The sequence below is a fragment of the Doryrhamphus excisus genome, linkage group LG10 (assembly GCF_037039965.1).
Source record: "Doryrhamphus excisus strain RoL-2023G ecotype Guam linkage group LG10, RoL_Dexc_Guam_v1.1, whole genome shotgun sequence".
Taxonomy (NCBI): Eukaryota; Metazoa; Chordata; class Actinopteri; order Syngnathiformes; family Syngnathidae; genus Doryrhamphus; species Doryrhamphus excisus.
Genome location: NC_136366.1, coordinates 11,717,336 through 11,730,844, shown reverse-complemented (window position 1 = coordinate 11,730,844; position 13,509 = coordinate 11,717,336). Strand labels below are relative to the sequence as shown.

Below are 13,509 nucleotides of genomic sequence, written 5' to 3'. Positions count from 1 at the left end.
TTAAAATAGAGCCCCGCTTTTTCAACCCTCATCCACAACCAAATGAAATTAGTTCAATGAATTAGCAAATAATTAAAATGTCTATTTTTGACACAAGAAAAAAAGATTGAGTGAAGCATAAATACAAACTTGGCTAACTAAATTTACAAACTAAATTGGCACACGCATGCTGTACATTTGGCCTGTATTATCAGCTATTTCTACATTTTTACTGACTCACGGTTAATGAGATTTCTGTGCAAAATATTTTAGTAAAATGCTAAGTTGGTAATGTATGGGTATCTACTGTACCGTACAATACTGTACTTATCTACAATGTTTGTGTCACTTTCATCTATTATTCACATTTGCTATTTACAGTCATTATACAATGTGTAAAAACTCCAAACTCCATGACCATTTTGTATTATAAAAAATGTACATTGGTACATAGCAAAACAGGAAGTGCTTTCAGGTGGAAAAGGCATGCTTTGCAAGCAACAACGAATGTTTACATTCCTTTCGTTCAGTGTGAAATGTTTTCTTTAGTGCACTGACAAGAGGCATCGTACAAAGTCGTGATATGATTTGGCTTGTAAAGGCATCTTACTGTGTGGAATACTACATATATATACGTATATTATTATATACATATATTATGATATTATTATTATTTCAAATCTGCCAGATCATTTAGCAATTGGAGTTTTCAACAAAACTAACCTGGCGCAGCCAACAAAGTAATTCCAATGCTCACAGAACCAAACCACATCACATGACCACAGGCTTCCTTCTGGTCTGGACTGTCACAGGTCCTGTTGGCTCCGATGTGCTTCCTGATCCGCGTGATGGAGAGGACCACTTGAGCAGAATTCCAGAAAAAAAGGCCATAAAACAGCAACAGCCCGTTTGAAAAGAGAGGGCTCTTTTATTTGCTGGCGGTTGGCTTAACGGTTCAGACGGGAGGCTCGGGCTTCTGGGAGAGGTTGACGCTTCCAGCAGGATGACCTGGAAAGACGTACGGGTTCAGGGGCGCTTTGGGAATCTGTGGAGGCAGAAAAAGTGCATACATTTACAAGCGGACCCATCTGGAGTTCTTAAGGAGGTTGGTTAAACGTTAAGGTCAAATTTAAAGGTTTAAATTAACATTTTTGGATGACCGCTCACCTCAGCTGGACCGTTCCAGCAGAAGAAGGTGGACCGCAATGATCCCTTTCCAAAAGACTGTCCTGGGATCTCGTCGCTCACATGATTGAGCACAGCTGTGTGAATCTGTGCTTCAGCTGCAGCGGCGTTCAGTGCTCCTCCCACCGCATGCGGGCAGGTGAAGGCGCAGTCTGAACCCACCTGAGGGAGGGGAGGCTCAAATACGCAGCTGCTGGTCGACTGCGACGTGATGTTGTGCTGGTGAAACGGAGGCCAGGAGGTGTGCTGGGGAGGGTGGGTGAGGTACCCGGTGCGCTGGGGAGGGTGGGCGTGGTACCCAGTGTGGGTAGAAAGGGAGTTTGCTTCCAAAGGATGCCAGGTCTGAGAGGTGAGGGTGGGTGTTTCTCGGTGGCAGGAGTGTGCAGGCTGTGTGTGGTCGCCACAGTGGTGCGCGGCAACACCAGCAGGCCAGATGTGTCCCAAGTGAGTGTTTGTGAGAACTTCCTGTCCACTGTCAAAGAGTGTTGAAGTCTTCTGTAAAGAGTCTAAAGGCATGGAAGCAGGAAGCTGAGGTGTTTCCACTCCTGAGGTCTTCATGTCTCCTCCCGTCTCCCTCCTGAGCGCCTCCTCTACATAGGAGAACACGTCATTGGCCATGATGTGACCGAGTTCCCTGTGGTGATTCATCCTGAGGATGGTGCTCTCCCAATCCCTCAGCTCCCTCTGCTCAACCTCCAGACCTTCCAGGACCCCGTCCCCGATGTCTCCCAGGATCTGCTCCAGCGAGTCCAGCATGGCCTGTGATGTGAAGTCTCCAACGGAGGGCCTCTCCTCATGAGGCGAGCACAGCTGACCCGGCACGCTGAGCAGGGCGTGGCTGTCCAGGAAGGCCCGCTCCAAAGTCTGCTGGGATTGGTCAGGCTCCTGATCGTCCGCATGAGAGAAGATGTGGGGTTCTGGGGCGGGAGGCTGAGGCTGCAAGTACAGAGACCGGTCCTGGCGGCATAAGGACCCCAGTATGGAACTGGGATCCAGTGGCTTGTCTGTGGGGGGATCCTGGGGGCTGGGAGGGATGGAGAAGGTTTCAAGGTCATAGAGGACTCCTTCTCCTGTGGACACGTTGAACGGAAGCTGCTGTCTTCTACGCTGGAAGTGATCCTCTCCCTCTTCATTTCTGAAATCAAAACCGATAAAACAAATTAAATCCATATCTGTTCTCACACACAGACACACACGTGTGTGTGTGTGTGTGCACGTGCACAGAGTGTGTATGTGTTAGTCAAACGTAGATTTAGGATGCAGGAAGAAAAGGGTGCTTACGTGAGAGGCTTCTGCCTAGCGATGATGAAGTCGGGCCTTCCGTCCTTGAAGACAACCCTGGCATTGGCCTGAACCCACAACCACCGTCCTGCCTTGGTGAGCAGACGGAAGAAAGTGAAGCCGCTGTCTCCGGTTTTGATCACTGCGGGAGGGGAAGTACCACACAAGCACGTGAGGAGGAGGAAGACATGAAGGTGAGGCTTTAGAAGAACGTACTCCTGAGGTGGTTGTCGGCACAATACATCATGTCAGCGGCGTGGATGAATTGGTAGCCTGATCTGGTGGTGATCAACTCCGTCTCAGAGAAGCCCAACACCAGCTTGCCCCTGAAGAAGAAGAGTGGAGAAGAAGCACGGTGAACATCATGAATCCAGTCCAGGAGGTCCGCCTCAAACCCGGGAAAACCTTGGTACTAAAACATCCCATCCCGTATTGGCCACCTGGTGTCGATGGCCATGGGACCAAAGTCCATCCGGTGTTTGGTCTGGAAAATGAGCGTCTTGGTGCGGATCTCCATTACGGAGGGCGGCTGCAGAGGCGTAGCGATGGCGAAGAGAGCAAGCTGAGGACTCCCGTCGGCCTCGGCTTTGCCCTGCAGGTACTTCAGGTGGCCGGAGAACTTGAGAGCCTGGAGGAGACCAGGACCCAGATTTTGAAAATATGTTTCCAGTCGTCCATCATATATAGAAGTTATAGTCCAGATCCAAGCCCACTAAATACATTTCCACATGATTAGAGCTCTCTAGACATGAACTAACACCCCTACAGTCACCATCACACTACTATTATTCTTGTTTACACCAAATTGCACGACTGAATCAAAGTATTATTCTCTGAGTTGAGTCACCAGAAACCCAGACGTGTTGTCCAGGAGGCAGCGAAGGCGACAGCAGAAACTTCTCTCCAGGAAGAAGGAGTCCTCCGGCGGCAGCAGACTGGAGCTGCTGGTAGCGCTGCAGCCTGCAAACCAAAAAGGCAAAGCAAACATCAGCGCCACGTGGGGCCGATCATCACGGTCGTCCTCAGGTGCCCGCCTGACACTCACCGGCGTGGGATGGCGTGTCGCTGAGGTGGACGCCGAGCTGTAGCTGGCAGCTGAACAGCTCTCTGTCGTCAACGTGGACCAGGTCCAACACACTCTGCTGCACAACATCAGACTGAGGACACGCCACAAAAGTTAGCATGTGTGCTTAGCTAGCATTCATGTTGGTTCATCCAAAAAAAAAAAAAAGCCAGGAGTCTTACCTGATGGAAGCCCAGGAAGTCCTGGATGGTGGGAGACGCGTAGAAGACGGTGCCATCTCTCGTCACCACCAAGACGAAGCCGCAGAGAGACTTGCAGGAGGAAAGATGAGAATGAATCATCACGGTGACAAAGCATAGGTTCTTCTCCACACCCCCTTTACCTTCAGGAGGAGCTCGCCTTCAGAGAACCTGACGCCATCCAGGGACACCGCCTGCGCATCAGGAGGGAGTGCAGCAATTTTGCTGTGTAGGTCGTCTGAAATATGCAAAATATATTCATCATGGGGTTCTTGGCTCGGGTACAAGGGCGTACTCATGCCCTTGTGGGACGTGTGAAGCGGTGGACGGAGGTGGAGAATAGAAAAAAAGCTACAGGTGTGGGAACTTTATACAATATTAACCAACTACCTCCCCCATCAAAGTGAGAAAGAAACGTACACAAACGGGATGCGAGCCAGAGCTTGGAAGTCCCAAAGCCTGCATGACACTGACCGTGGAAGTAGTGCTTGACCTTGAGGTATCCCACGCTGAGCCGCAGCACTGACAGCTTGTCCAGGCGGCCGCGGATCTCCTCGGAAAAGGGCAGCAGGCTGGTCAGGCGTTCAAGCTCCACATTGAGCCGGTCCCGGTGCCGCTTGGACGGGTTGGTCTTCGTGGGCGGTTGCGGGGTGCTGTATGATAACACAGAGGGGAGTCAAACGCAGATGTAAGAACAAACAAGCACTGATATACACATTGCAATTCACACGTCCACTTGGAACAATAAATTACGATCTCCGCCTTTTGGGTACCACATGGTTGGGACCTTGGGACAAGGAACCAGTAGTGTTTGGACATAATAAAATCTCAATAAATGAATGCTTGACTCTCTAAAAGTATTTTTATGTGCTAACACAGTGACTAACACGTCATTTTGACAGGACTCAGCTAACCTTTGACCCGAATCCCGACCACCATCGCATGCCCCGCTTATCTATACTCGTGACGTCATTGTCTTCTGCAACAGGCACCTACTTGCCAAAACTGTAGTCCGGAAGTGGTTAAATAACAACATAAAAGTGTGATTATGGAAGTCTAATCATATTTCAACCGAAGGTGACGTGTTGCTGGACAACATCCATCCACACGGTGCGGAATCTTCCGCATTTACGCCAAACTAGTCCCTCGCCTTAGAACATACTTCTTCTGAACGGGCTTCTTCCTCCTCTTCACCGCGTAAACGCCGACATTTCCCAGCATGATGGCGCACAGCTTTTGGCTAACTTTCTCTTCAGTCCAGCGGGGGAGGAAGGCCTTTTAAAAGTCGCATTTAACGTCGATGTCCGATTATCATGACGCACGCCGGACTTTAGTTTCTCATTTGTGAGCTTCTTCCTTCGAGACAAAAAGAGCAAATAATCCAAATACAGGATGCGGGGTATTTTTGCAGAAAAAATATATTTTTTTAAATCTCGCCAACTTTTTCTGTGGATGTGCTCTTGAGTGCGCAACAGGGTCCCCTCCCGCTTCAGCCAATCATGTAACCCGATACTAAATGACGAGGCTGTGCCGCGGCCTGTGATTGGTGAAATCTTTTTCCTTTGTTTGTCCCCGTAGATAAACAAAAGTCAACAAATACATATTAATCCCGACGCCACCATTTACACAATAGTTGTAAACGTTTCGGTTTTGTCTAAGATGCACATTTACGTCACACCAGCGACGGAATGTTTCAGGTCGATTTTACGACAGTGACGCTCCTTCCTGCCTCCTGTTTGATCGGTGTTGACTAACACCTGCCCCTAGTGGCAGTTGGTATTCATGACAGGTCAAAACCAATGCCATTCACCCTGAATAACGGAGGCCGACACCGTGTAACACAAATTTGAACAAATTATTGTTTATAAAATATGGCTGCAATGGCTAACAATGGCTGCAAGCGTTTTAAAAAGGTGTAGAATTTTGTAGAATGCTCATTTATTTTCTCCATGTTATATATTATTCACTTGCACGATTATCACCTCTAGCTGGACTACCACCAGAAATTCTGGGCTACAAGGTGTTGGGTGCAATCACACTGCCGCCCGCCCTCGAGCAACACACCGCTGTTAACATGGAGCATTGCTGCAAAAGTTAATGTAATCAAGCGAACAGAGTCAATCAGCTGTCTTGAGCGCCCTTTGACCTCACACATTCCTCCCCCTGAATCAGCAGTCACAAAGAGTTGCTAAAACAATCAAATGTTTCCTGGTAGTGTTTTTTTTTTTTGCTGAGTTTTGCTCAGGAAACAAGGAAATGAAAGTGCAGCAACTGAATTCAGGCCAACCCCAGTAGCAGCGCCTCTCAAGCCAGTCAGACTTATGTTGTTGCTGGGTTAATAAGTAACCAGCAGAGGTGCAACCCTCAGCAGGCGTTGGTGTGACTCAGTAAGAAGTCACAAGAAGCAGCAAAAAGATCTCCTGCCTTTCTTCCTTCCATTGGTGGTGGTGTTGGACCACCTAGCGGCGCTGCCATGGTGAGTTGTCACACAAGTTTGTAGGTCGGGAGGCGGCTTCTCGCGGTTTAGTGACAGCTTTCATTTGACAGCAACATGGCTTTAGTTGATAGCGCTCTATTCTGATGACAAGGAAGCCAGAGTAAAGACACTTTTGGGCGCTTAGCTGCTTCCGCTGAGGAAGTCCACCGCTTGAGTAGTTTGATGAGGTTAATCAAACACAACTTCCTAGAGTGTGAAACATGATCTTTTCTTTGCTCCATAAAGATTAGACTTTGTATTCAGGTCATCAGGATCATCCGGGTTCACTGAAGGGACTATCTTCAATATTGACTCATTGTTTACAAAAACATATATGATATTAGCGAAAGACTAACATGTCCTCAGTGTTACAAACATTTACCTATGTTAAACTGTCCAAGTGTCAACATTGGCTTCACTGCTTAGGACAACTCTTACCATCAAGACCAACCTGTCTTCAGCATCTCCAAAAAAAGTACATTAGTTCAGTTGAAGACACAAACTCGCACCCAAAATGTATGAAAACACAAGACTGTGTTTTCGCTGATGTGTGATGGCTTCCCTTAAAAGGATAGTTGGGATGTTATGATGTGATCATGTATGACAGCGGTGACTTTTACCCCCATTTGCTCCCATCGGCCCAGTTCTGCTGGGATTTCCATGAGGAGGAAGGTCGTTCCGCTTTGCTGGTGGGGCCACTCAAGTCCAGACAATATTAACCAAAACTACCTTCCTCATCACCAAAATCAACCAGAACTGGGCTGACGGGACAAAGTGGGTGGATGGGTTGGGGGGGGGGGCTAAGTCACTGCTGATGGGAATGTCATAAAAGTTCAGGTCATAACATCCCAACTTTTCCTTGAAGTCGTTTGTCTTTCATCTTTTTAGCTTTCTGTACTAATTCAGGGCAGTGCTTGTCAGGTAGTGGGATGGGACCCCCTGGGCTGGCTCTTGTATAAAGTTGTGGGGTGGGACCTCTGGGGCGGCGCTTGTATGAAGTCGTGGGGTGGGACCCTTGGGGCGCCGCTTGTATGAATTAGTGGGTCGGGACCCCCTGGGCTGTCTCTTGTATAAAGTTGTGGGGTGGGACGTCTGGGGCGGCGCTTGTATGAAGTCGTGGGGTGGGACCCTTGGGGCGGCGCTTGTATGAAGTAGTGGGGTGGAATCCCCTGGGGCGGCGCTTGTATGAAGTAGTGGGTCGGGACACCCTGGGGCGGCGCGTGTATGAAGTAGTGGGGTGGGACCCTTGGGGCGCCACTTGTATGAAGTAGTGGGGTGGGACCCACAGGGGCCGCACTTGTATGAAGTAGTGGGTCGGGACACCCTGGGGCGGCACTTGTATGATGTAGTGGGTCGGGACCCTCTGGGGAGGAACTTGTATGAAGTAGTGGGGTGGGACCCCCTGGAGAGGCACTTGTATGAAGTAGTGGGGTGGGACCCACTGGGGCGGCACTTGTATGAAGTAGTGGGGTGGGACCCCCTGGGGTGTCGCTTGTATGAAGTAGTGGGTCGGGACCCCCTAGGACGGCGCTTGTATGAAGTAGTGGGTCAGGACCCTCTGGGGAGGCACTTGTATGAAGTTGTGGGGTGGGACCCTTGAGGAGGCGCTTGTATGAAGTAGTGGGCCGGGACCCCCTGGGGCGGCGCTTGTATGAAGTAGTAGGGTGGCGCTTTTATGAAGTAGTGGGTCGGTACCCCCTGGGGAGGCGCTTATATGAAGTAGTGGGTCGGTGCCCCCTGGGGAGGCGCTTATATGAAGTAGTGGGTCGGGACCCCTTGGGGCGGCGCTTGTATGAAGTAGTGGGTGGGAACCCCATGGGGCGGCGCTTGTATGAAGCAGTGGGTGGGACTTGTATGAAGTATTGGGGCGGGATGAAACCATTTTTCTTGAACCCTGGTAGGACAACCCAAACTTCCAGCCGAGCAGCGCACCGTCCAAGCTGGACCACGTGCAGGGCCAGGTGAATGAAGTGAAGGTGATCCTGAAAGACAACATCGACAAGGTGCTGGAGAGAGGCGACCGCCTGGACGACCTGATCGGCAAGACGGACGACCTGCAGGCCTCAGTGAGTTTACGCTATAGTTGGCCTCTTGAGATGCTTTCACTGGATTTCTGATCTGGCGTTCTGCCATCAGGCCGACTCCTTTCAAAGGACCTCCACACGGGTGGCCAGGAAGTACTGGTGGAAAAACATCAAAATGATGATCCTAATCGGTGTGGTGGTGCTGGTGGTCCTCATCCTCATCATCCTCTTTGCTACTAATGTCATTTAACTCCATCACAATGCAGTCTGAGAAGAATCTTCAAGCCTTGTGGACGCTTTTTGATTGCTTGCATAAACACTCCACGCCAATTCCTCCCACTAAATGAATCCTTTACCAAAGTTCAGATACCAAATTGTGTTTTATTGTTTTCTCACACTTGCCTGCGTTGAATACATGATCTGTGTGTGTGTGTGTACTGTATATATGTTTGATATAGGACTGATGAACATAACCTACTGTGTGTCTATGCTACCACAGGGCTGTAAATAAATGTGTGCTGTCTCTAATAAATGAAGTGATTCACAAACAGCACGAGAGGATGTTAAAATACAAAAACAAAACAAAGAGAAAGACGTTAAAACTCTTCTAAAAAAAGAAAAGGCAAAAAAAAAAAAAAAAATCCCCAAAATCTCCAAAAAAGCGCTGGTAAATAAAGACGATGTGCGACAGTGCGCTTCAGTTTTGTTTTGTTTTCTTACAATCAGCACGAGGGCGTCGTTGCCGCAGCCCGGCCCACCCGCCAGCCAGCCAGCCTGGTTGCTCCGACACCTGAGAAAAAGACACACCGACGTCAGCTCACATAGACACCCTTAAAAGGCGCAACAGGAAATAGCATGTCAAAAACGTATAAATTTACATTTAAACACTTTAAATAGCAAAAGATCTGGAGGTGAACTAGAAGGAAACATTTGGTCAAAAGATACACATTTACAAAAAAAAGGAACATTCCGTGCAAGTTTCTGTGAAATGTGCTTGCAATTCTTCTTGCGTTACATGTTTTTTTTTTTTACATGAGAAAAAAAAAGGTTACAGGAGTCAGTTCCACAGAGAAGACACGTCGAACCAAGTAAAGCACTTTTCCCCCCCAACACAACGGCAGCGTCCATACAAGCTGTTAGCTCATGGACATCAAACAAGCAGCTTGCATCCAGCTGTAGTAACCTTTAAGGAGCATAATATTAGCATTATTGCTTGTGAAGGGGGGGGTGGTAAGGGCCTGTAAAGAATGACCATTACATGTACGTAAATTTAACCTTTACACCAACATTACTGCACGCTTGCATACAAGTCCAAAAAACAAAAGAACCAAAATGGGGAAAGGAAGGTGAAAGCTGCACATATTGTCCCATATGGTTTGAGTTTGAGAAATGCGGATACAGGGATGTTGTGAGACCATACCAAACGGCAGCAATCGAGAGCGTATGCTTCTCGTACCCGGTCCGCATTGAGCGGGCCCTGAGAGTATCTGGGAGTCAGCTCATGGCCTGCAAGGAAGCTCCGCTGGCAGGTACAAACAAGGTATGTCAGAGTTAGGAGACAACATTCTTCCTTTTCGCTTTCCTTCTACATCCTTAACTTTGCAGTAGTAGTAGTAGTAGTAGTAGTAGTAGTAGTAGTAGTAGTAGTGCTTTACCTGTTAACTTTACAGTTAAAAGAGAAAGAAAAACAGGACCAAAAAAAAAAACTTGTGCAAAAAGAGGCTGCAGGGGTTAGCCTCTATGTTAGCGCTACTGTAAAGCACTTTGACGGTGCTGAGAAAAAGAAAATGTATCAATTACACGTTATATTACCAAACACTTAAGTAATGTCACTAGGTTACGTCTTATGCTGAGGGATGCAATCTTGCTGTGTGCATACCTGCTTTTCGTCTTGGCAAGCTTTCCCCACACACACTCTAGTACGGCCTGTAACTGTTGCTGTGAACAGGGCGCCGTGGTGACTTGCCGTAGCCAGCAGACGGATCTACCAGGGACATACACAATTACACTACACATTCAAAAACTACAATATCCTTTCCTAATATCCAAAAAAAAACTGCTCAATTTATGCCTGCCAAGACCGATCAACAGAGTACAACACAAACGTAAAGCATTCAGAAGACGCATTGAAATACGTTGTGATAATATGGAGTATGCTACACTGGATGCTCCCAATGGAGGTAGCCTGGGTCTACTTTATGTCTTATTTTCTTATAGGTTGTCCCCTATAATGAGTAATAAGAATGTAAATGTGACTATAGGGGTGTTATGTCATGTCTCGAGGGCTCTAATAATGTTAAAATGTGTATTTGGAAGGTTGTGAACTAGTGTTCGGTGTCTTATTTTCTCTTGTTCTGTCGACTCTATTGGGTAATAAGAGTGTGATGGTGACTATAGGGGTGTTATGTCATGTCTAGAGGGCTCTAATAATGTTAAAATGTGTATTTGGAAGGTTGTAAACTAGTGTTCTGTGTCTTATTTTCTCTTATTCTGTCTACTCTATTGTGTAATAAGAGTGTAAAGGTGACTATAGGGGTATTATGTCATGTCTAGAGGGTTCTAATAATGTTAAAATGTGTATTAGGAAGGTTGTAATCTAGTGTTCTGTGTCTTATTTTCTCTTATTCGGTCTACTCTATTGGGTAATAAGAGTGTAATGGTGACTATAAGGGTGTTATGTTATGTCTAGAGGGCTCTAATAATGTTAAAATGTGTATTAGGAATGTTGTAAACTAGTGTTGTGTGTCTTATTTTCTCTTATTCTGTCTACTCTATTGGGTAATAAGAGTGTAAAGGTGACTATAGGGGTGTTATGTCATGTCTAGAGGGCTCTAATAATGTTAAAATGTGTATTTGGAAGGTTGTGAACTCGTGTTCTGTGTCTTATTTTCTCTTATTCTGTCTACTCTATTGGGTAATAAGAGTGTAAATGTGACTATAGGGGTGTTATGTCATGTTAGAGGGCTCCAATCATGTCAAACTGCATATTTAGAAGGTGCTAAACAGGTTTCGTATGCTCCAACTAGCAAAATACCTCCTACTTCGTTGACATGCTCTTACCATGGTGGTGTCTGGAACCAATTACCCGCCGTAAAGGAGGGTTTACAGCAAAACGCAAATGTCTGTTTTCAATCGTTCTACCTTTGAAAGGTAAAATATCGGCGAGACAGTGTGGCGGCCCAACTGTGAGTACTGAATGACACCATGGCCTCTGATAGCCAACATAAAAGGGGCGGTTGACTTACTGCCTTCGTCACCGTATCCATAGTAGTTGCCGTATCCGGAGTAATCATAGCCGCCATATCCTCCGTATCCGTGGTTGCCATAGCCATAGTTGCCATAACCTTGACTCCAGTAGTTGCCGTAACCCTGGTTCCAGTGTTGAGTGGGACCTGGGAATACATGATTTTAGTACAGGACGACCATGATTTATTCATCGTGGACTCACCGCCGCCTCTTCCTCGAGATCTGGGGGAGTATCCTCCTCTTCCTCCCCAGTACTGCTGCTGCTGGTACTGCTCCTTGGACATGGCCACCTTCACTTCGCACTGGCGGGGAACCAAGAAGCTCCTTTATTTGCCAAGCCTCTCATGGTGGAAGCAGAGGAAGGCGTACCTTGCTCAGGCCGATGTTGTGGTACTTCTTCTCCATGATGGTCTTGACTGCCTCCTCCTCTTTGAAGGTGATGAAGCAGAAGCCCCGCCTTTTGTTGGTTTTGCTCTCCATGGGAAGCTCGATGGACTCCACCTGGTGGCAGCACACCAGACTTATGTGCTTAGTAACACAAACAAAAGCAGGCAATGTGAGACCAACCTCTCCAAAGGCAGCAAAGTACTCTCTGACTTTCTCCTCGGGGGTATCCGGGGAGAGACCGCCCACAAAGATCTTTTTGACGGCCTCTTTGCTTTTCATGGCCTTGGCCTTCTTGGGGTCGATGACCTTTCCATTGAGCTTGTGTTCCTTCTGAGCGGTGACCTGCATAAGAAGACGATACAGTCATTGTCAGCGTGGATAAGCGACGAACACGCCTCACGTACACCATCACCTTGTCCACGCTTTCCACGTCCTTGAAGAGCACAAAACCGAACCCCCTGGAGCGGCCCGTCATGGGGTCCAGTTTCAGGGTGCAGTCTATAACCTCTCCAAACTTAGTGAAGTAATCTTTCAGGTCCTTCTTGGTGGTGTCCCAGCTCAGGCCTCCGACAAACACCTTCCTTTGGTCCAAACGGCAAGTTAGCATTGTCCATTGTACTACATTGTGATGCTAGCTACTGCACACACGCTGTACAAGCCCACATACACAGACATTTTAGGAATTAATATTCTTCAGTTATTGTTTAGTAATACTCAAGTCTATGACGCTAACATTAGAGTACTTCCACCTAAATTCAATAATATGACATTTCTCGGTATTTTTGTGTACAATTACCAAAATAAATGATGTCACACTTGCACACAAGACGGAAATAAACTGTTAATTATTAATACGTACAATTACAAAGAAAAAAATGTTTGCAATTCCTTTTACGATCGTTCATCGTTTCAAACACACATTACCTTAAATGGGTGCAGTACCTAGAATATCGATAGTTAGCGCATTAAGAGCTGATATCGGAAGTATCGATATTAAAATTGTGGGCATCTATCAACATAAACAATTATGCTTGTAACAGCCACACTGGGGTTATGTTTGTATGCGAGGGTAAAATGTCTATTTTAGGATTAATTTAACCTAATAACAGCAATAGCGTTTACCATTTGACTCCATCTTACCCTTCATCCTCCTCATTCTTGCTGGCGTCGATCCGCGCCCCCTCGGCCTCGCCCCCAGTCAGGCCGCTATCGCTGCCCGCCGCCGTCGTCATGGGGTCGTCGCTGTACGCCTCGCCGTCCTCCTCCATCCTCATGATGCTCATGTCCTCGCTGAACTCGCAGTCGTCCGACATGCTTGGTCCTTTATCTTTATTTGGCAGGAGATGGCGTCACGTCAGTTAGCTGGGGCTAAGCTAACTACCTAAAAAAAAGTCAACCGCGTTAACTGCAAAGCGGGTTAGCCGCTTAAGATGTTTAAACCGCGGCCTTTGTTCCAATGGCTTGTAAAAGAAGGCTAATTTCTACCCGTCTTTTGACTTTTTAATTTGTTTATTTTTATTCCGAATTGATGACTTCCCTGCAGCAGTTTTCTGCTCTTCCGGTAGCCGACGTCTTCTTCGTTGGACATTAAGTGTGCCACAGCGCCACCACCAGCATAGGAGGACATAGGAGAACTGCCACACTGTTGCTAAATTTGGCGACATTCCA

The 13,509-nt window shown here is 47.3% G+C and overlaps 3 protein-coding genes across 6 annotated transcripts; 1 reads left to right on the top strand and 2 right to left on the bottom strand.

Annotated features, from left to right (window-relative positions):
- Nucleotides 1–150: 150 nt before the first annotated feature.
- LOC131119999 (aryl hydrocarbon receptor-like) lies at nucleotides 151–5,536 on the bottom strand. The gene is made up of 11 exons (XM_058064951.2): nucleotides 4,871–5,536; nucleotides 4,183–4,361; nucleotides 3,852–3,946; nucleotides 3,691–3,780; nucleotides 3,491–3,602; nucleotides 3,293–3,405; nucleotides 2,886–3,073; nucleotides 2,662–2,771; nucleotides 2,446–2,587; nucleotides 1,147–2,299; nucleotides 151–1,024 (listed from the first exon to the last, which is right to left on the bottom strand). The coding sequence occupies exons 1-11, from the start codon at nucleotides 4,927–4,929 to the stop codon at nucleotides 935–937; spliced, it is 2,331 nt and encodes a 776-aa protein (XP_057920934.2). The 5' UTR covers nucleotides 4,930–5,536; the 3' UTR covers nucleotides 151–934.
- A 177-nt stretch (nucleotides 5,537–5,713) lies between these two features.
- LOC131120006 (vesicle-associated membrane protein 8) lies at nucleotides 5,714–9,343 on the top strand. Its single transcript, XM_058064963.2, has 3 exons — nucleotides 5,714–6,184; nucleotides 8,086–8,250; nucleotides 8,321–9,343. Exons 1-3 carry the CDS (start codon nucleotides 6,182–6,184, stop codon nucleotides 8,456–8,458), a joined length of 306 nt encoding a protein of 101 aa, XP_057920946.1. The 5' UTR covers nucleotides 5,714–6,181; the 3' UTR covers nucleotides 8,459–9,343.
- Nucleotides 8,378–13,455, bottom strand: LOC131120001 (heterogeneous nuclear ribonucleoprotein D0-like). Of its 4 annotated transcripts, none has more exons than XR_013629264.1 (8): nucleotides 12,982–13,447; nucleotides 12,254–12,422; nucleotides 11,824–12,183; nucleotides 11,657–11,756; nucleotides 11,454–11,600; nucleotides 10,088–10,192; nucleotides 9,629–9,730; nucleotides 8,378–8,998 (listed from the first exon to the last, which is right to left on the bottom strand). XR_013629264.1 is itself a non-coding variant. In XM_058064954.2 (8 exons), exons 1-7 carry the CDS (start codon nucleotides 13,152–13,154, stop codon nucleotides 10,125–10,127), a joined length of 951 nt encoding a protein of 316 aa, XP_057920937.2. In that variant the 5' UTR covers nucleotides 13,155–13,443; the 3' UTR covers nucleotides 8,378–8,998; nucleotides 10,088–10,124. The 4 variants fall into 4 exon arrangements, 3 of the variants coding, with proteins under 3 accessions (XP_057920937.2, XP_078650231.1, XP_078650232.1); XM_058064954.2 differs by lacking the exon at nucleotides 9,629–9,730 and having other exon boundaries at nucleotides 11,824–11,955; nucleotides 12,022–12,183; nucleotides 12,982–13,443; XM_078794105.1 differs by lacking the exon at nucleotides 9,629–9,730 and having other exon boundaries at nucleotides 12,982–13,445.
- Nucleotides 13,456–13,509: the final 54 nt, after the last annotated feature.

Coding starts and splice junctions, on each gene's coding strand:
- LOC131119999 (XM_058064951.2), bottom strand. CDS start 4,929: ATGCTGGGAAATGTCGGCGTTTACGCGGTGAAGAGGAGGAAGAAGCCC. Junction 3,603..3,690: donor ACTTCCTGGGCTTCCATCAG/GTAAGACTCCTG, acceptor GCGTGTCCTCAG/TCTGATGTTGTGCAGCAGAG. Junction 2,772..2,885: donor CCCATGGCCATCGACACCAG/GTGGCCAATACG, acceptor CTTCTTCTTCAG/GGGCAAGCTGGTGTTGGGCT.
- LOC131120006 (XM_058064963.2), top strand. Junction 8,251..8,320: donor CGGACGACCTGCAGGCCTCA/GTGAGTTTACGC, acceptor TTCTGCCATCAG/GCCGACTCCTTTCAAAGGAC.
- LOC131120001 (XM_078794106.1), bottom strand. CDS start 13,154: ATGTCGGACGACTGCGAGTTCAGCGAGGACATGAGCATCATGAGGATG. Junction 11,757..11,823: donor ACAACATCGGCCTGAGCAAG/GTACGCCTTCCT, acceptor GTTCCCCGCCAG/TGCGAAGTGAAGGTGGCCAT. Junction 8,999..11,453: donor TGGATACGGTGACGAAGGCA/GTAAGTCAACCG, acceptor TCTTTTTCTCAG/GTGTCGGAGCAACCAGGCTG.